Below are 23,014 nucleotides of genomic sequence, written 5' to 3' on the forward strand. Positions count from 1 at the left end.
CAAAAGGTAGAGATTATAGTCATTATACTGCTATCGGTTTTGTTTTTTTTTTTTTATCGGATAGAAGAAAGAACATTAGTGATAAGTACTAGAAGATATTTCATCGACTGAGGGTCTTTATCAATTGTAGAGAAGAACAGAGGGAGAGATGATGTTGATGACTTTAGTGGGTCCATGGATCCAGATCATCCTCAGTATTTCTTTTAATCTGTGTCTCAGTGATGTTTATGAGAGAAAAAACTCAGAGACAAATGGCATCACAGGCCAAATGATTATGAAATAATGTCAATATAACGCCACTAAATGTATGGATATATGTTGATAAATATATATTGACATGTAGACTAAAATTAAATATCAGTGTACACAATAAAATAGCCAGTTATATAGACTAAAAAATCATTCTCATATTATTTCTGATCAAAAGAATATTCTTCTCTCTAGCATTTTCTTTAGGGAAACATTGACATCTATGTTCTGTAGACTATAAATCAGGGGGTTCAGCATGGGTACAACAATAATGTAAAACACAGAGGATACTTTCCCTTCATCCATGGAACTGACTGATGATGGCTGCAGATACATGAATGCTGCAGACCCATAGAAAACAGCAACAGCTAAGATGTGGGAGCTGCATGTGCTGAAGATTTTGGACCTGCCCTCCATGGAAGGAATGTGGAGGACGCTGGAAATAATGAAGATGTAGGAGCTGACAATGATCAGACTGGGCTCAAAGATGTCAAGTGCACTAAAACAGAACCAGTAATTCATTGACATAGGAGCTAGAGCAGGAGAGCTTTAGAAGGGACAGAAGATCACAGAAATAATGGTAGATCCCATCTAATTTACAGAAATGAACCCTAAGTGTGCAGCCTGTGTGAGAGAATGCACATATCAGTCCCATCACATACACTCCCTAAATGAGGGAGAAACAGACCTGATGGGACATGAAAATATTATACAGCAAGTAGCTACAGATGGCAACATAGCGGTCATATGCCATTGCAGCCAACATGTAACACTCAGAGATAGCAAAAAGGAGGAAGAAGTAAAGCTGTGTCATGCATTCAGGGTAGGAGATGATGTTCTTCTCTGTCATGAAGTTCACCAGCATTCTAGGGGTAATGACAGTGGACTGACTGACAGAGATCAGTGAAGGACAAACTGCTTAGGAAAGAGTACATGGGGGTGTGCAGGGGAGAACTGAGTCCAATCAGTATGACCATGCCCAGGTTCCCCACCACCCTGTCCACATAAATTCCCAGGAAGAGGAGGGAAAGAGGCAGCTGGAGTCATGGCTATTCTGTGAGCCCAGTGAGGATGAACTCAGTCACTGAGGAGTGATTTTCTGCTGCCATTTCCCTCTGCATTGTCTCTGGAGGGGAAAGAGAAAAACACGGTCATTGGAGGGAATTCATTATTTTTCTTTTCATTGGGAATAGGGTGTTTCATATAAATGATTCATGGTTTAGGCATCCTTTTGACCTATATAATCACTTTACTCTGGGTCCACTAATGTAAGCAAGTATATCTCAATCCAATATTTTTAAAGCCAAATTTTCAAATATAATAAATATATTTTCTATTAAAAATTTAGCCATGTGTATAATCATTAATGGAGAAGGAAATGGCAACCAATTCTAGTAGTCTTGCATAGAGAAACCTGTGGAGAGGAGTCTGGTGGGCTGCTGTCCATGGGGTCACACAGTCAGACATGACTGAAGGGACTTAGCAGCAGCAGCATAATCATTAAAGGTGCATGGCAGCTCTATGCATAACAATCCAATTTGGAAATAATTTGGATTTATGTCCATCAACTGATAAATGAGTCCAGGTATACACACATAAATGAATAAACAAATGCATATCCACATATATACATGTGTGATATGTACATACATATGTGGATATGTGTGCATATATATATATAGATATAAATATACTTATATAGAGACATATACAGACGGCATCTATAGATGAGATTTAAAGTGTGACATTCAGAATCTTTTAACTGGTCACCATCAGGCAAAAACTGCCTCATCCATCTACCCCATGATGCCATATCAGTATTAGCATTTTCTAAGCTGCCAACATCCACTGGATAATCGAAAAAGGAAGAGAGTTCCAAAAAAACATTTATTTCTGTTTTATTGACTATGCCAAAGCCTTTGACTGTGTGGATCATAATAAACTGCAGAAAATTCTGAAAGAGATGGGAATACCAGATCACCTGACCTACCTCTTAGGAAATCTATATGCAGGTCAGGAAGCAACAGTTAGAACTGGACATGGACCAACAGACTGGTTCCAACTAGGAAAAGGAGATGTTAAGGCTGTATATTGCCACCCTGCTTGTTTAACTTATATGCAGAGTATATCATGAGAAATGCTGGGCTGGAAGAAGCAGAAGCTGGAATCAAGATTGCTGGGAGAAACATCAATAACCTCAGATATGCAAATGACACCACCGTTATGGCAGAAAGTGAAGAGGAACTAAAAAGCCTCTTGATGAAAGTGAAAGAGGAGAGTGAAAAAGTTGGCTTAAAGCTCAGCATTCAGAAAACTAAGATCATGGCATCTGGCCCCATCACGTCATGGGAAATAGATGGGGAATCAGTGGAAACAGTATCAGGCTTTATTTTGGGGGCTCCGAAATCACTGCAGCTGGTGATCACAACCATGAAATTAAAAGACACTTACTCCTTGGAAGGAAAGTTATGACCAACCTCGGTTCAGTTCAGTACAGTTCAGTCGCTCAGTTGTGTCTGACTCTTAGCAACCCATGAATCGCAGCACACCAAGCCTCCCTGTCCACCACAAACTCCCGGAGTTTACTCAAACTCATGTCCATCGAGTCGGTGATGCCATCCAGCCATCTCATCCTCTGTCGTCCCATTCTCCTCCTGCCCCCAATCCCTTCCAGCATCAGGGTCTTTTCCAATTAGTCAACTCTTCAGTGACCAACCTAGATAGCATATTAAAAAGCAGACACATTACATTGTCAACAAAGATCCATCTAATCAAGGCTATGGTTTTTCCAGTGGTCATGTATGGATGTGAGAGTTGGACTGTGAAGAAAGCTGAGTGTCGAAAAATTGATGCTTTTGAAGTGTGGTGTTGGAGAAGACTCTTGAGAGTCCCTTGGACTGCAAGGAGATCCAACCAGGCTATCCTGAAGGAGATCAGTCCTGGGTGTTCATTGCAAGGACTGATGCTGAAGCTGAAACTCCAATACTCTGGCCACCTGATGTGAAGAGTTGACTCATTGGAAAAGACCCTGATGCTGGGAGGGATTGGGGGCAGGAAGAGAAGGAGACGACAGAGGATGAGATGGCTGGATGGCATCACCGACTCGAGGGACATGAGTTTGGGTAAACTCTGAGAGTTGGTGATGGACAGGGAAGCCTGGTGTGCTGCGATTCATGGGGTCGCAAAGAGTCGAACACGACTGAGTGACTGAACTGGACTGATGTGTGCCATCTAAATCAACCCTGAATACTCATTGGATGGAATTGTTGCCAAAGCTGAAGCACCAATACTTTGGCCACCTGACTCATTGGAAAAGACCCTGATGCTGGGAAAGATTGTGAAAGGTTGTTGTTGAACCACGACAGACGCCAGGATGCTTGGCCACCGGAGAATTCAATCCAGGGCCAGAGACAAGGCTTGATCACTGAGAGCTTTTGTGAAATAAAGTTTCATTAAAGTATAAAAGAGATAGAGAAAGCTTCTGAGGTAGACATCAGAAGAGGACGGAAAGAGTGCCCCCTCACTAGTGTTAGCTATGGAGTTATAGACTTTTTAATCAGTTATTACAATGAATCAAAAGAATGTCTAGAGGTTGTAAAGATCTTACTAGAGCCGCTCTCACAATTTACATATTTAAGATAATATGATTAGCCAGAAGGTTTTCAGGAAGGAGAAACTATCCTCAAGAAGAATATGTTGTTGTTATATAATCCTTAGTACAGAGTTTAAACTGAGTTGCTTGTTGTGTAATCATCAGGTCAAGGCTTAAAGATAAAAACGTTTTGTGACTAAGAATAAGGAATGAAGAAAGGGAAAAGAAATGCTTGTCCTTTCTCTTCCTTGAGAATTCCAGATCCCTATCTCCTTGGGGACCCCAGGACTTCTTATCAACCTGCCTAGGAATTGACTCTTTCAATTGAAGGCTAAAGGAGAAACAGGCAGTACAAGATGAGATGGTTGGAGAGCATCACTGACTCAGTTGACATGATTTTGAGCAAATTCGGGGAGACAGTGGAGGACAAAGGAGCCTGGTTTGCTGTAGTCCATGAGGTTGCAAAGAATTCAACATGACTTAGTGACTTATGAATAATAAGAACATGTGTGCCATGAGATTTGGAAACACTGTACTGGACTTATATCTGGAGTCCTGTATTTAGTTACAGATATCTTTTTGAAGGAGAGATAAGTGAGAAGACATACAAACACCTATCAAAAGCTTGGAAAATATTTGAAGGCAATGGGATAATTTGCAGGCATCTTCATATGTTCCAAGAGAAGCAAAAAGAGAGAATTTTTTTTTTTTTTTTTTTGGTGAATGGTATTTGAAAGAATTAAACCACTCTCTTTAGTCAAAGTAAGAAAAATATTTTAACATTTGAATGCCTAGAACTGGAATGAACTGTTAATTCTCATCACAAAATGCACTCAACCCTAAACCAGATGACGATCCACATTCAGGGACACTGGAGAAAAGACTTCCTTTAATGATTTTAGAATAAAGTAAAAAATGCCACATTCTTTTGCCCATCTCCATCCTTAGTTTTTTTAGTCAAATTCCTCTGGTACCCAACTTTCGAATTCTTTCAATTTGGGGACCATGTCATGTTTTCTCAGCTGTCTATTTTTTTATTTGTTTTTCTCACATGAAATAACCCCACCAACTCTCTTTGTCTCTGTTGTGTGGCAAATATGTTCTATTTTCTTTTTTAATCTTCTTTAAGTTAGAAGTCATCCTGAAAACATTCTCAACACCTTGATTTAACCTTCTTCCTTCAAATTCAGAAAACTGTCATTTCTAAACAGCACATATTTAGACCTGAGATATACTGTAAGTCATATGAGGCACTGAATCAGACTTATTCTCCTCTGTATAAGAAGTAAGTTGCATAGTGTTTAGGACATAGGAGGATATAAATGGGATTTTATAAGTAATTCCATATATGAATATATGATGAATATTTACCTGAATTTTCATGGTATTATTTCCAGTCTTAATAGCCTCAAGTCACAAATGTGAGATGAATACACTCACCTTTTTCCTTGCTGGAAATCTCAACACCAAATTTTATTTTAAACAGGCTTCCTTTGACTCAGAAGAAAGCTCTATGTTGGTGTCAGGAATAATAGGTACCCAGCATTCTGCTCTCTTTAGTGTAGAGAGGGCCGGCACAGCTGAGGTCTCAGAACCCCTTTTGAAGGTAGTCTGCATCACAGGTTAGCATCTCTAATTCTAAATCTTCAGTGTGTGTTTCTTCAGCTTCAAGGTAGCAAATATCTGCACCTTTCTCAGTTCTCCCCTGAGTGGTTGTGATCATTGTGTTATGAAGGTGTGTTCTGGATTTCATATATGCCAGGCAATAATTAACATGTGGATTCAAATACTCTCCAAGGATTTCCATTTCTCAAAAGACAAACTGTTGAGAAAAGAAGCAGTTGCAGTTGACATGTGCCCAGTTGTCTAACTTTTTCCTTCAAGAGGGGTTCTCGGTCAATCCTGAACTCATCAATTAGTGATCAAGATTTCTTCACAGAATTACCTGGAGATTTTTTTTTTTTTTTTTATTAGTTGGAGGCCAATCACTTCACAACATTTCAGTGGGTTTTGTCATACATTGATATGAATCAGCCATGGATTTACACGTATTCCCCATCCCGATCCCTGCTCCCACCTCCCTCTCCACCCGATTCCTCTGGGTCTTCCCAGTGCACCAGGCCAGAGCACTTGTCTCATGCATCCCACCTGGGCTGGTGATCTGTTTCACCATAGATAGTATACATGCTGTTCTTTTGAAATATCCCACCCTCACATTCTCCCACAGATTCCAAAAGTCTGTTCTGTATTTCTGTGTCTCTTTTTCTGTTTTGCATACCTGGAGATTTTTTCAAAATCAGATCCTCACCAACAGTTCTGAGGAGCGTTTGAGATTCTTAATATTTTTTTTTTTTGTAAATTAATTTCAATAGAAGGCTAATTACTTCAAAAAGTTGTAGTGGTTTTTGCCATATATTTACATGAATCAGTCATGGGTGTACATATGTTCCTCATCCTGAGCCACCCTTCCCATCTCCCTCCCCATGCCAACCAACCCTCAGGGTCATCCCAGTAACACCAGCCCTGAGCACCCTGTCTCATGCATCAAGCCTGGATTGGCAATCTATTTCACATATGGTAATATACATGTTTCAATGCTATTCTCTCAAATCATCCCACCCTCGCCTTCTCCCACAGAGTCCAAAAGTCTGTTCTTTACATCTGTGTCTCTTTTCTGTCTCGCATATGGGGTCATCTTTACCATCTTTCTAAATTCCATAAACATGCATTATTATACTGTATTGGTGTTTTTCTTTTTGACTTACTTCACCCTGTATAATAGGCTCGTTTCATCCACCTCATTAGAACTGTTTCAATTGCATTCTTTTTAATATCTGAGTAATATTCCATTATATATATGTACCACAGCTTTATTATCCATTCATCTGCCAACGGACATCTAGGTTGCTTCCATATCCTAGCTTATTGTGAACAGTGCTGTGATGAACATTGGGGTACATGTGTCTCTTTCAATTCTGGTTTCCTCAGTGTGTATGCCCAGCAGTGGGATTGCTGGCTCATATGGCAGTTCTATTTCCAGTTTTTTTAAGGAATCTCCACGCTATTCTCCATAGTAGCTGTACTAGTTTGCATTCCCACCAACAGTGTAAGAGGGTTCCCTTTTCTCTGCACCCTCTCCAGCATTTATTGTTTGTAGATTTTTTGATAGCAGCCATTCTGACTGGCGTCAGATCATATCACATTGTGGTTTTGATTTACATTTCTCTGATAATCATTGATGTTGAGCATCTTTTCATGTGTTTGGTAGCCATCTGTAGGTCTTCTTTGGAGAAATGTCTGTTTAGTTCTTTGGCCCATTTTTTGACTTGGTCATTTATTTTTTCTGGAATTGAGCTGCATGAGCTGCTTGTATATTTTTGAGATTAATTCTTTGTCAGTTGCTTTGTCTGCTATTATTTTCTCCCATTCTGAAGGCTGTCTTTTCACCTTGCTTATAGTTTCTTTCATTGTGCAAAAGCTTTTAAGTTTAATTAGGTCCCATTTGTTTATTTTTGTTTTTATTTCCAATACTCTGGGAAGTGGGTCATAGAAGATCCTGCTGTGATTTATGCCAGAGAGTGTTTTGCCTAGAAGAGCTAACACCTATCCTACTCAAACTGTTCCAGAAAGTTGCAGAGGAAAGTAAACTGCCAAACTCATTCTATGAGGCCACCATTACCCTAATACCAAAACCAGACAAAGATGCTACAAAAAAAAAAAAATTACTGGCCAATATCGTTGATGAACATAGATGCAAAAATCCTCCACAAAATTCTAGCAAACAGAATCCAACAACATATTAAAAACATCATACATCATGACCAAATGGGCTTTATCCAAGCAATGCAAGGATTCTTCAGTATTCACAAATCAATCAATGTGATACACTACATTAACAAATTGAAAGATAAAAACCATATGCTTATCTCAATAAATGCAGAGAAAACCTTTGACAAAATTCAACATCCATTTATGATAAAAACCCTCCAGAAAGCAGGCATAGAAGGAACATACCTCAACATAGTAAAAGCCATATATGATAAACCCCAGCAGATATTATCCTCAATGGTGAAAAATTCAAAGCATTTCCCCCTAAAGTCAGGAACAAGACTAGGGTACCCACTCTCAACACTACTATTCAACATAGTTTTGGAAGTTCTAGCCATAGCCATCAGAGAAGAAAAAGAAATAAAAGGAATCCAGATTGGAAAGGAAGAAGTAAAACTCTCACTGTTTGCAGATGACATGATCCTCTACATAGAAAACCCTAAAGACTCCACCAGAAAATTACTAGAGCTAATCAATGAATACAGTAAAGTTGCAGGATATAAAATTAACACACAGAAATCCCTTGCATTCCTATACACTAACAATGAGAAAACAGAAAGAGAAATTAAGGAAACAATTCCATTCACCATTGCAACGAAAAGAAAATACATAGGAATATATCTACCTAATGAAACAAAAGACCTATATATAGAAAACTATAAAATACTGATGAGAGAAATCAACGAGGACACAAATAGATCGAGAAATAAACCATGTTCATGGATTGAAAGAATCAATATAGTGAAAATGAGTATATTAATCAAAGCAATCTATAGATTCAATGCAATCCCTATCAAGCTACCAACAGTACTTTTCACAGAACTAGAACAAATAATTTCACAATTTGTATAGAAATACAAAAACCTTGAATAGCCAAGGAAATCTTGAGAATGAGGAATGGAACTGGAGGAATCAACCTGCCTGACTTCAGGCTATACTGCAAAGCTGCAATCCTCTAGACCGTATTGTACTGGCACCAAGACAGAAATATAGATCAATGGAACAAAATAGGAAGCCCAGAAATAAATTCACACACCTATGGACACCTTACCTTTGACAAAGGAGGCAAGAATATACAACGGAGAAAAGACAATCTCTTTAACAAGTGGTGCTGCGAAAACTGGTCAACCACTTATAAAATAATGAAACTCAAACACTTTCTAACACCATACATAAAAATAAAGGCCAAATGGATTAAAGATCTAAATATAAGACCAGAAACTGTAAAACTCCTATTGATTTGGCATCTTTACAGGCTCCTAGGCAGAGTTACCAGTTCCCAGTTCACTCTGTGAATAAAAGGTTTTAGAGGATCAAACAACATTCTGAAAACTTATCTTAATGTTAATGAGGCAACAAATTTTAAAATGATGAAGAAATCACTTATCCTTGTACAAAAATGTATTTTATCCATTTTATGTGTAAATATGTAATATAAATATTAATTCAAAGTGAAATCTATATGTTATTGGGTTTAAAGTTATGGGGTAGAAATTCAGAATATTGGCTTAATTTTTTTATATTTTACGTGCTTACTGGTAATGATTCTAGCTTCTAAGTTACATATATAAACTGTTTTAATAGGCACTTATGTTTCATGCTTCTTCTATTCTTATATATCAGATTTTCAATTTTTATTCTAAAATAGGAAATTTGGAAGTATACATAAAATTATTGAGTCAAGGTAAATTGCACACCTAAATTGAGAGATCTTATAGTTAAATATAAGAAGATTTAGTTATTTTTAAAGTTTATACTTGTGTTACATTGAAAGTGAAAGTCACTCAGTTGTGTCTGACTCTTTGTGACCTCATGGACTCTAGAGTCCGTGGACTTCTCCAGGCCAGAATACTGGAGTGGGTAACCTTTCCCTTCCCCCCAGGATCTTTCGAACCCAGACATCAAACCGAGGTCTCCTACATGACAGGCGGGTTCTTTACCTGCTGAACCACAAGGGAAGCTAGTCCTTCTCAGTTTTGGATACTCATTTAAATTCATTTAAACAATTATCAAGGGAGTGTTTTAATTTTCCTTAATTTCAATACCGAAGGTGAACACTATACCAATTAAGTCAAAATTTTAGTGTGTGAGGTCAGATATCAATATTTTTCAAAAGCTTCTCAACTTTTAATGTGCATGGAAATAACCTAAGGATCTTGATCAAAAACAGATTCTGATAGTCAGTCTCTTGTATGGCTTGAGATTATACATTTTAAATAAAATCTCTCAGATTTTTCTATTTCTCATCTATAGACAACTCTGAGAAACAAGGTGCTAAAGGATCTCTTGTCTTGAATACCTTCCACTGGAGTTCTTTCAGATTCAAGGAAAATCCACCATACCCATGCATTGAAAATCTTTAACTAAGGGTTTGCTGTGTCTTCAGGATTCTGATATGTTTGGAGAAGAATACTGTGTGTTTGGAATATCACCTTATAAGTGAACAGACTATGATTGAAGTTGCTTCAGTGTGCCAAGTAAAAGAAGTGAGAAAGAGAGCTGGAGTTTGGTAAAGGTCAGATATAGAAAGAATGTAAACAAGGAGTAAACAAATCATTCCTATAATTATTCAGACATTAAAAATTTGAAGAGACCCATAGAAGCCATTCTTTCAGTCCAGACAGGGCATATGTTCTGATTTAGCTGATTTATATATATTCTGGACTATATATAGCAGACTACAAATCATGCCTATTTGTAATTGTACCCTTTTTACGTTCTTTTTATAGTACTGATGAAAATTGTCAAATAATATGAAAATATAAGACAAATAATATGAAATTTAAGTAAAATAATATGAAATAATTGAAAATGAATACTTGACATTGATGAAAGAATGGATAATAAAATTACGTGGGTGGTAAGCAAAATTATTTTTTATTTATTTGTGGTATATTTGGACACTGCAGGTGAAAAGGCAGCACACTACCCAAAGAATGTCGATGTGTCAATAATGAGTAAGAGGGTTTGAACTGAGAAGAGGCAGAAGACAACTGTATATTTACTACAGTTTCATGTGAATTTATACTTACCAGATGTTAATGCCCCGAAGCTAAAAAAGACCAATATGAGGGGAGAGAAAAGACGTTTCCAACATAAAACTGACAAGAAATAGCAATTGTTTATAACTTCCATGGCAAAAGTGCATGAACCTCATGAAAGTGATGCAACTTACATAATATTGGTTTATTATGAGCACTTGTTAACATAAATTTACTGTTGTACTTTAGTGGTAAGGTTGCGTTGGATGGACGCTCTGTGATCCTGTGGACTCTAGCCTGCAAGGCTCCTCTCTCCATGGGATTTCCCAGGCAAGAATACTGGAGTGGGTTGCCATTTCCCTCTCCAGGGTATCTTCCTCACCCAAGGGCTGAACCCACATCCCCTGCATTAGCAACTGTATTCTTTACCACTGAACCACCAGGGAAGCCCTGTTATTTAAACAGTATAACACTAATGGTTTAAAGATAAAAATATATTGGGCAATTTTAATAAAAACGGTTGGTATTGAACATGATAATTTGAATCTCTTTGATAAGTCTTATCATAAGATTCTGTATTAACTCTGCATTTGGTCTTTTTGCTTGATCAACACAAGTTTGAAATATTTTAATTATTTTCATTAAATCAAATGAAATAAAAGTGAACACCACATTGAAGAGATCTAGCAGAAAGAAATACAATCTCACAGGAAAAGTAGAAGCTTAATGTGTAGAAGGAAATTATTAGGAAGACCTTACATTTACCCACAATTACCTGGGGGCAACAGATTATTTTGAGTAAAATCACAGTTCCTGAAGCCTGGTTCCATTCTAGCCTCTGTCTTTATTAAGTTTGCGACTCTGGGCATTTACTCAAAGTAAACAAGGTTCAATTTATTCATCTTTCAAATGGAAACAATACTAGGGCTTGCTTTGAGAGATATCATAAATATTAAAGAAAGTTGTCTAATGTAAAGTGCTTGCTATTTTATACTATCTCAATAATAATATATTATTACATTATGATCATCATATTCTTGTTATTTGTATTTTTTATATTGCACTGGAGTTTCTGTAATTCTCAAGAGTCTCTGACATTATTCTTGATATTTCTCCATACATAATCAATATAAAACAAATTCAAAGGAACTGGCCTGGAAAGAATTTGGGAAATGTATGGGGAAATGATCCTGAATTTCCAAAAATTTGAATAATAAAACTAAAACATTGTATATCTCAGCAAAACAAACGTTTATTTCTGATATGATACCAACATTGAGTTTATTCATCTATATTTTCCAAGGTCCAGAATTTTGTTCAGGGCCAATTTGACGTCCTTATTTCGCAAACTGTAGATCAAAGGATTCAGCATGGGAACAATGCAGGTATAAAGCACAGAGGACACTTTCCCTTGGTCCATGGGGCTCACAGATGATGGCTGCAGGTACATGAATGCTGCAGATCCATAGAAAGCAGCAACAGCCAAGATATGGGAACTGCAAGTGCTGAAGGCTTTGGACCTGCCCTCCGTGGAGTGGATGTGGAAGATTTTGTAGAGGATATAGATGTAGGAGATAAGAACAGTCAAGGCAGGAATCAGGGCATTGAAAGAACTGCAGACTAGAGCCAATAACTCGTTGAAATAGATACTAGAACAGGATAGCTCCATGAGTGGAAAAACATCACAGAAATAATGGTTAATAATATTGGCCTTGCAGAAATAGAGTCTCAACATAAGGCAAGTATGGAATGTCGATTGAATGATGCACAAGATATAAACTGCTGCTGTGAGCTGGAAGCACCTATAATAAGACATGATAGCATTATAAAGCAAGGGGTTACAGATGGCAACATAGCGGTCATATGCCATTTCAGCCAATATATAGCTCTCTGCAATAATAAAAAGAAGAAAGAAATAGAGCTGAGTCATACATTCAGGATAGGAGATGTTATTTTTCTCTGTCACAAAGTTCACCAGCATTTTGGGGGTAATGACAGTGGATTGACAGAGATCAATAAGGGACAAGTTGCTGAGGAAATAGTACATGGGGGTTTTCAGGTGAGGACTGAGCCCAATCAGTGTGATCATGCCCAGATTCCCTACCACCGTGACCACATAGATTCCTAGGAAGAGGAGGAAAAGTGGCAACTGGAGTTGTGGCTGTTCTGTGAGCCCAGCGAGGATGAACTCAGTCACTGAGGTGTGGTTTCTAGGGTCCATTATCTTTTCAACAGGTTCTAAGTTTAAAAAATGAAACAAACAAAAAAAAAGTCAGAAAATGAGTATATATTTGTGTGTGTGAGAGAGAGAGAGAGAGAGGTTTATGCATGTGTGTATGTTTGTGTGTGTGAGAGAGAGGCAGAGAGTAATTCTATGGAGCTCATTCTTTATCTTTCAGCAGAGGACACACATAATGCAGGGATTTCTCCAGTATCTCTTGCTGCTACTCTAGGACAAACAGTGAATCTGGTTGAACTAGAAAAGAAATTATAAACATTAAGAAATTTACAAATAAGAAATTTCATAAAGTTTAAAAGAAACAACAATTTCTGGATTTTTAGAGTTTGTCAACATGAACATTTCTAGTTTTATTTCTGAGTATTGCTCCTTCCTCTGAGTTTCTATGTTTATATATCAATTTCATGTCTGTTGAATGGCATAGCATTCTCCTTTCTTTTATAATAATTAATAGTTGTATAGGCTTTCTATAATTAATACAGAGAGGATTCACAAGTCTGTGGAAAGTAGTTACATTAGTTGGGGCTGTCTTCTTTAGTAACATCTCAACTGAAAATATCTGAAATGTGATGACCAGTGTTATTCACCTGAGATCTGAAGATTTAATGTTCCAGTTTCTTCTCCCTGGACTTTTACCCCAGGAGACAGAAATGTAACTGCTTGGCAGACATCATGCTTATACCTCCATAGGTTTTTCCACCCCAGGAACCATTCTTCTTATTCTAATTTGGGTAATCTTAGGGGTGAAAGTACAATGCCCTAAGTACAAGTCACATACTCCACCACTGTGACTATGGCATCAGTGTACCAAGATTGATCTGTGCAATTTGGATTTCATGATTTAAATGGTGGAGGTGAGAAAATGATTCTGTTCTCCAAATTGTAAAATGCATTTGAACACAAACACTAGGCGTTTGATATGCTGACCTTTTAAAAATATAGTCATGCATTTTGCATGTGCTCACAATAGAATTCAAAGATGGGAGAGATGTGGATGAGTAAAGTACATGCAAAATAAAATAAGTAATTTTAACGTCAATTCAATACTAGTCAACAGTGTGATGTGTTTTCTAAAGACCAATGTATCTTTAGTTAAGATTTGCAAAGGAAATGAGTAGGTTCTAGAACATAGAAATTCATATTAACATCAAGTAGTATTTGGCTATTGTGTTCAGTTTGAAATAAAATACTGTGTGTGATACAGGTAAAGCTGCACAGTTTCATAAAAAAATGTTATCAAGAAATCAATTATTTTAAGATGGCTAAAACAACCAAGGATATTATTTTCTAGCAAGGCAAAAATTCATGTGGCAAAGGAAATTTATCTCAATGTTCATCACATGGCAGTGAGAGGTACTGAACTTATTGTATACATTCAAGAGATTGGGTAAACTTAACTGCTTCAAACTGTGGGAAGAAATATTTGGTTTCACAGCAAAGACAAACATCCCTATCACCAGACACACCCGAGCCGACTGTCATAAAAGTTGGAGCACAGACTGAATAACCACGTGCATATAGATGTTCTTTAAGGACACACCAAATGGGTAGTTGGATTAGATGTACTTCTATTATCTTCGTTCTAATGGATCTTGATTGTGGTAGACAGTAGAGGACTGAAGCCTCAGATCGACCCCATTCTTGCTGTGTGATCTTGAGATAATATGTCTACTCTCCAACTTTCTGAAAAAACAGAAACACTAAAATCTACCTTCTGTGTAAATTCACAATACTGATTCCTATGAAATGTTTAGCACAGTCCCATACCCTTGGAAAGACCCTATTACTGTCATTGTTATTTGAATTTTAATCTATTGAGTTGCTTCCCATTTTATCTTTTGTTTCAGTGGCATTTTCATTCCTGCTATGATGGCTGGGATTTTTTTTTTTTTTTTCTTTCCTCAAGACATTTTCTTGTTCCTCTGTTCTACCTAAATATATACAATGATACTGAAATTTGAAATTTTTACTAAATGTTAACTCTTAAATATCAATATTCTCAAAGGTCTCCAAATAAAGTTTGAATAAATTTCTGTCATTCAATGATTTTATTTCACCCAACAACAAAATATTTTTATTTTTATGTCCCACCAGGTATCACATGATTTAACTATTGCACAAAACAGCATTTGGTAGAATCTCTTTCTTTTTTTTTTTGACTCATTATATTTCTTTATCTTCTCTCACACATTCCCAGTGTATCTGAAATAGCTAGGGCCCTTAAGTTAAGGACTTTAATAATGGAAACCCCAGTTAATAAGACCGTTTTCTATGTGCTGAGGATACCTTTCTCATGTTTACATTTAGTACATGCTTCATTCTGCATCAATTATTATGAGTTACTTATTGGCTTTTCTTCTGTACTAGATTGTAAACTCAATACAGTGCTTGGCACAATGCCTTATATACAAGTATCAATAAATATGATTTTTTAATAAAATTATTGAAAGGATTGTAGTAATAAGTTAACATAGACTCCAACACAAGTGAACAAAGCTTTCACACTGCCTGAGTGGAGGTGAGTAAACAAAGAAATACTGGCCAAAACTTTCTCCAGCGGGGACAGAGAGATGATAAGGGAACCTTAGCTCCTCAGGGAGTGTGAATATTAAGAGTGAGGACAGATAGAGACAGAAAAATAGCTACTCACATCAATTAGTGCACAGTGAGGGAGCTAGAACAGGAGGTCTAACTTTTTATAGTCCAGGACTGGGATTCAGATACATCCCTCTTGCTCCCCAGTACACCAGTGCTCTGTATTCTTCTCCTTTATTTCTCTGAATGGAATAATGATCTGGTGATGCAGGTGGATAGTTCTGAGTACTAACCTTGTAGGACTTCTTCTTGTAGTGTCATAACCTAGAAGATACTGTTGTAAAAATTTTGAATTCAAATTCAAATTCTGTTGAAGTCAATGGCCCTCTGCAAAGGTTGGTTGGTATGAATGGTGATTTATACTCTAAGTATAGATGCTAAGAGTCAGATGAGGAACAGATAATGCTAATGATCTCCCATTAGGATCATATCCCACAAGTATCAACTATTGGGATAAGTTGCAATTAGCAGTTCCCTTTTCCTCCTTTGACTCTCAGGTGTTTAATAGTGTCATATCATTGTAATTTATCATTTTTTGTTAGATTATAGGTTGAAAGCAAGGCTGTGATAGATCTTATTAGAACTCTGGTGAATTTCCTGTCAAGCTATATAAAAATTAAAAATTTTAGGAAATATTTAAGACCTGTATTAAAGGAACATTCTAAAGTGATTTCACTCAAGAGATAAACAAAAAATCAGAAAAAAAATCTTTGTGTGCAATAGTTGAATGATTTTTTTCTCACTGACCTATATTTAACTATATTTAGATACCATGAAACATTTATAAAATAGTAGTACTTGAAATATTTTAACATGCTAGGTTGCAGGAAGGTTTCAACTGGTTGCTGCCATTACCCCATGAAAAGTTCCTAACAAGTAGAATAAGTTAATGAATTTATCTAACTCTATAAATAAAAGAAATATTGAGGAATAATATAGAGATGTGTCACTTAATGTGAAACAATTTGCTTAACATATAGAGTAATAAAAAAAATCATGTCCTGGTTCAATGTGGCAATCTAGGAAGATCTACAGCTCTGACTGCAACAGTATATATAACTCATATTTTTTTAATCTTTAAACTAAATTTATTGAACTATAATTTACATGGATAATATTCTACATACTAAGAATTTCCTCAATGTCAATAAAAGTGAAGTTTTTTTCCAGTATAGGTATGGGAAACCATGGCATTTTAGACTGGAGTGTTCGAGTTTGTTATGCCCGATGTCCGAATCCCCGAGCGGGAAAAGAGAAGGCTTCCAAGATAATGCAACTCGCAAAAAAAGGGAAGTTTATTACTGACTCGAGCCACGGCCTTCTGCCACAACCATCGCAGTGGTGCAGGGTCAGAAAGCCCTGAGCAGAGGCGGTTACCCAAATTTATAAGATACGCATAAGCGGTTAGTAGCTGGCTTAAGCGGATTGGTTACATGTTTGCAAAGCAATTTTATTGGTACAAACTTTCCCGGGCTTTTGTTCAAACTTAGGCGTCCACGGGCTTTTCAGCTCTCCCTTTGTTTCTTACTGGGCACATATTGATTGGCTGGCTCCAGGTTACCTGATGGGGGCGGGGAATCCCACCATTTCAGGGGAAACCCAAACCCAGGTCAGGGCCGCCTGCCAGCCCCGTCAGCCCCACAGAGTTCTAGGTACCACTGTATCTCCATATTTGCTGTGTTGACCCATCAGATAACAAATATGCATATTATTTTTAAAGGCATGTATGTCGTATGCTTGATAACCAAGAGTTTTGCTTCAAGGATTTTGGGTTTCTGACTTTATTCAGTGACTTAAGAAATCAGGTGTTCACAAGTTATCTTCCCTGCACTCGGGTTTGATACAGAAGGTACTCAAGTTCATGCTTCTAAATTTTTGTAGAGAAATAATTTAGGATGTCATCAGTTTTACTGCAGATTTTGAAGAACTCTTCAAACATAAATTTAATTACTTTTAACTTTTAAAAGTCATATGTAGCTAATTGGAGAAAGTAATGAAAAAAGACAGTATGAAATATATATGGCCTCCCATAAATTTTTTTTTCAATTATTTTTATTAGTTGGAGGCTAATTACTTCGCAACATTGCAGTGGGTTTTGTCATACATTGACATGAATCAGCCATGGAGTTACATGTATTCCCCATCCCGATCCCCCTTCCCACCTCGCCCCCCACCCCATTCCCCTGGGTCCTCCCAGTGCACCTGGCCCGAGCACCTGTCTCATGCATCCCACCTGGGCCGGTGGTCTGTTTCACCATAGATAATATACATGCTGTTCTCTCGAAACATCCCACCCTCGCCTTCTCCCACAGAGTCCAAAAGTCTGTTCTGTACATCTGTGTCTCTTTTTCTGTTTTGCATATAGGGTTATCATTACCATCTTTCTAAATTCCATATATATGTGTTAGTATGCTGTAATGATCTTTATCTTTCTGGCTTACTTCACTCTGTATAATGGGCTCCAGTTTCATCCATCTCATTAGAACTGATTCAAATGAATTCTTTTTAACAGTTGAGTAATATTCCATGGTGTATATGTACCATAGCTTCCTTATCCATTTATCTGCTGATGGGCATCTAGGTTGCTTCCATGTCCTGGCTATTATAAATAGTGCTGCGATGAACATTGGGGGTGCATATGTCTCTTTCAGATCTGGTTTCCTCAGTGTGTATGCCCAAGAGTGGTATTGCTGGGTCATATGGCAGTTCTATTTCCAGTTTTTTAAGAAATCTCCACACTGTTTTCCATAGTGGCTGTACTAGTTTGCATTCCCACCAACAGTGTAAGAGGGTTCCCTTTTCTCTGCACCCTCTCCAGCATTTATTTCTTATAGACTTTTGGATAGCAGCCATCCTGACTGGTGTGTAATGGTACCTCATTGTGGTTTTGATTTGCATTTCTCTGATAATGAGTGATGGAGATGCGGGTTTGGGAAGATCCTCTGAAGTAGGAAATGGCACCACACCACAGTATTCTCACCTGGAAAATTCAATCAGCAGAGGAGTCTGGTGGGCTACAGTCCATGGGGCTGCAAAGAGTTGGACACGACTGAGCAAATAGGACTGATGAAAATTAAGTCAAATGATAAATATAAGTGTTCTTTGAAAAAGATTATCTGATATTGAATTAATGTTTAATGAAATACAAGGGGGTAAAGTTATATTATGGGGTTCTCTGGTGGCTCAGCAGTAAAGAATCCACTTGCAAATGCAGGAGTCGTGCATCTTCCACTGCATCGGGATGATCCTTTGGGAAGATCCTTGAAGAAGGAAATAGAAACCCACTCCAGAATTCCTACCTGGGAAACCCTGTAGACAGAAAAGCATGGCAGGCTACAATCCATGGTGTTGCAAAGAGTAGGATAGAATTTAGTGAGTAAAAAGCAACAAAGTTGTGTTATATATTTGTCTAATATTTGGATACTATAAGTAAACACTGCAACTTGTTATATGAGGTGAATAGACAGCACACTACCTAAAGGATATTGATATGACAATAATGAATAGGATGGTTTGAATCAGCAAAAGACGGAATACAACTGAGCATTTAGAATAACATGAGAATTTATAATTATAAGATGTTTAAGACACACAATCATAAAAGCAATAGTATGAGGGAAAAGAAGAGATGTTTTAAAGAAAACATAACATGAAATGGCAACTATATAAATTATGGGACAAAAGAGCATTAACATATGTCAAGGCTGTATATTGTCACCTTGCCTATTTAACTTATGTGCAGAGTGCATCATGCAAAATGTTAGGCTGGATGAAGCACAAGCTGGAATCAAGATTGCCAGGAGAAATATCAATAACCCAAGAAACACAGATGACACCACCTTTATGGCAGAAAGTGAAGAGGAACTAAAGTCTCTTGATGAAAGTAAAGCTGGCTTAAACCTCAACATTCAAAACACTAAGACCATGGCATCCGGCCCCATCATCTCATGGCAAATAGATGGGGAAACAATGGAAACAGACAGACTTTTTCTTTTCTTGGGCTCCAAAATCACTGCAGATGGTGACTGCCACCATGAAATTAAAAGATGCTTGCTCCTTGGAAGAAAAACTATGACCAACCTAGAATGCATGTTAAAAAGTAGAGATATTATTTTGCCACCATTGTCAAAACTATATTTTTTCTATTAGTCATGTATGGATGTGAGAGTTGAAGTTCAAAAAAGCTGAGCACCAAAGAATTGATGCTTTTGAACTGTGATGTTGGAGAAGACTCTTGAGAGTCCCCTGGACTGCAAGGGGATCAAACCAGTTAATTCTAAAGGAAATCAATGTTGGATATTCATTGGAAGGAATGATGCTGAAGCTGAAGCACCAATACTTTGGACACCTGATGCAAAGAACTGACTCATTGGAATAGACTCTGATGCTGGGTAAGATTGGAGGCAGGAGGAGAAGGGGCCAATAGAGGCTGAGGTGGTTAGATGGCATCACTGACTCAATGGACAGGAGTTTGAGCAAGCTCCAGGAGTTGGTGAGGGACAGGGAAGCCTGGTGTGCTGCAGTCCATGGGGTTGCAAAGAGTCGGACACAACCTGAGGGACTGAACTGAACATGAAATGACAGCTCAATAAAGTATGGAACAGAGGAGCATTAACAATATGGAAGTGATATAACTCAGCAGGATTTCTTTCTTTTATGAACAGCTGCTTCAAAAATAGTTATAGCGCTATTGGTATAAAGATAAGACAATGTTGTTTAGGCTGCTGTTATAAATATTTACATTTCAATTATAATTTGAATCTCTTTAATGACTGTCTACTGTGAAACTCTGCAATAAATCTACATCTTTGCAATTTTGCATTGACCAACACAGTTTGAAAGATTTTGATTATTTTCATTTTATCAAAGGAAATAAAAGTGAAAATAGAATAGAAGATATCTAGAGAAAAGGAACACAATCTTATAGTAAAGTGATGATGCTTGACATATAGAAGAAAATTCTCAGGGAGGCATTGGACCTATTCACAATCTTCTTGTGCAAAAGTATCACTTATTATGTTTTCTCTATCATTTATTATGTTTGGGGCCATGGCAAATACACAAATGAAATAACATTCCATTTCTTCTTTACAAAGGAAAATAATACTAGAATTTGTCCTGAAGGAATATAGTAAATAAAGCTATCCATTTAAAGTACTGGGCGTAGGGCTTTACATTTCCTAAATCTTGGTAATATGCATTGCTGTGATTTTCACCATAATCATCATAAGCATTGCTGTTCTTCCTAGATATATATTATTAGAAATAAAAGTAAGCTCCTTTAGCATTCAAGGTTTTTTAAAAATTCTATTATTGTATTTTTCCTTATGTAATCATTGTAATGTATGTTCAAAGAAGTAGCCAGGAAGAGAATTTTGGAGATGAGTTATATAGAGAAGTATCAATAAATTTCCCAAAATTTGAACAATATATCTAACACACTGCATAGTTCAGCAAACCAAATGACTTTTATTACATCATGCTGTTGATTCTATTCATATGCATTTTCCTCTTTCCACAATTTTCTTCAGGACAAATCTGACATCCTTATTCCACAGACTGTAAATTAGAGGATTTATGATGGAAACGATACAGGTATAAAACACAGAGGACACTTTCCCTTGATCCATGGAGCTCACAGATGATGGTTTCAGGTACATGAATGCTGCAGATCCAAAGAAAACAACAACAGCTAAGATGTGAGAGCTGCATGTACTGAAGGCTTTGGACCTGCCCTCAGTGGAGTGGATTTGGAGTTCTGGAGAGGATGAAGATGTAGGATGTAAGGATGGTTAAGGCAGGAGTCAGGATGTTAAATGCACTCAAGACTAGAACCAATAATTCATTGATGAAGATGCTGGAACAGGATAGTTCCAAGAGTGGGAAGAGATCACAGAAATAATGGTTAATCACCTTGTTCTTGCAGAAAAGGAGTCTCAACATAAATCCTGTATGGATTGTGGATCCAATGATGGCCAAAATATAAACTCCCACTGTGAGGCAGAGGCAGATGTGGTAAGACATGATAACATTTTAAAGCAAGGGATTGTGGATGGCAACTTAGTGGTCATATGCCATTGCAGCCAACGTGTGACACTCTGCAATAGCAAAAGTGCTGAAGAAGTAGAGCTGGGTCATGCATTCAGAGAAATAAATGATGTTCTGCTTTGTCATAACGTTTACCAGCATTTTGGGGGTAATGACAGTGGACTGACTGAAGTCAATAAAGACAAATTGCTGAGGAAATAGTACATGGGAGTGTGCAGGTGAGAACTGAGCCCTGTCAATGTAATCATGTCCAGGTTCCCCACCACCATGACCACATAGATTCCTCAGAAGAGGAGGAAAAGTGACAGCTGGAGTTGTGGCTGTTCTGTGACCTCAGAGAGGATGAACTCAGTCACTGAAGAGTGACTTCCAGGGTCCATTATCCTGTCTGAGTTTCTAAGTATAAGAAGAGTAGATGAGTGTTCTTTTGTGCTCCCTTCTGTGTGTATGTACATGTTTATGTGTGAGGAAGAGTAATTCTGGGGATATCATTAATTTATCCCTCATCAGAAGAAGTTGATAATGTGGGAATCTCTTGAAAAACAATGATTCTTGTTGTACCAGAATAGAAATCACAGACTTCAAGGAAGTTCTAATTAAGATATCAAATAACATTTTAAAAGAAGATACTGATTCTGGATTTTTAAAGTCATTCACAGCAAATGTTACTACTCTTATTTCTGAGGACTTTTTGTTTTCCTTGCATACCCTATGTGCCTATATTAATATAATGCATATCAAATGGCCAGTATTTTCATTTCACTCAGAATAAATGATAGTAGGGTATGCTTTCTGTAAACAAAGGTTACATAAGGCTGTGAAAAGCAGTTGTATTCATCTGAGATATTTCTTACAGAAAATCCACTAAGAATTTCAGAAAAGTGCAAGTAAAAGTCACTCAGTCACGTCCAACTCATTGTGACCTCATGGACAATACAGTCCATGGAGCTCTTCAGGCCAGAATACTGGAGTGGGTGGCCTGTCCCTTCTCCAGGAGATCTTCCCAACCCAGGGATCAAATCCAGATCTCCTGCATCATGGGCAGATTCTTTACCAACTGAGCTTTCAGAGAAGCCCTAGAATTTCAGAAGGACTGGTCAACTATCAGCTTCATTCCAGCTGAGATCTACTGCTTTAGAGCTCACCTTCTTCCAACCCGGACCATGACCCAGGAGTTTAGAAACACAACTGCTTAGCAGGCATCATATTTATATCTCAACAGATTTTCCAAGTCCCAGAAAAACCCTGCTCCTATTTCTAATTTGAATACTCTAAGGGAAAATAATGGAATGGCATATATTTGAGTCATATATTCCACCACCCTGATCCTGGGAACAGTGCACTAAGAATGGTTTAGGCAATTTGAGTTTCATGGTTGAAGTACTGGCAGTCAAACAATTATTCATATTTCCAAAATATAATAATTGTTTTTGAAGACAAACACTTTTTTGCTGTGCTCTTGTGTGTCATTTATGCTGTGCT

The 23,014-nt window shown here is 37.4% G+C and overlaps 1 protein-coding gene and 2 pseudogenes across 1 annotated transcript; all 3 read right to left on the reverse strand.

Annotated features, from left to right (window-relative positions):
• Positions 1-405: 405 nt before the first annotated feature.
• Positions 406-1,395, reverse strand: LOC133066780 (olfactory receptor 8G1-like; annotated as a pseudogene).
• Positions 1,396-11,935: 10,540 nt separating this feature from the next.
• On the reverse strand, positions 11,936-12,871 carry LOC133068138 (putative olfactory receptor 8G3). The gene has a single exon (XM_061159217.1). It carries the CDS (start codon positions 12,869-12,871, stop codon positions 11,936-11,938), a length of 936 nt encoding a protein of 311 aa, XP_061015200.1.
• An 8,108-nt stretch (positions 12,872-20,979) lies between these two features.
• LOC133066787 (putative olfactory receptor 8G3) lies at positions 20,980-21,912 on the reverse strand (annotated as a pseudogene).
• Between the last annotated feature and the right edge of the window lie 1,102 nt (positions 21,913-23,014).

Source organism: Dama dama, chromosome 2, assembly GCF_033118175.1.
Source record: "Dama dama isolate Ldn47 chromosome 2, ASM3311817v1, whole genome shotgun sequence".
Taxonomy (NCBI): domain Eukaryota; kingdom Metazoa; phylum Chordata; class Mammalia; order Artiodactyla; family Cervidae; genus Dama; species Dama dama.

Excerpts from the sequence above, each read along its gene's own strand:
- LOC133068138 (XM_061159217.1), bottom strand. The coding sequence starts at position 12,871 with ATGGACCCTAGAAACCACACCTCAGTGACTGAGTTCATCCTCGCTGGG.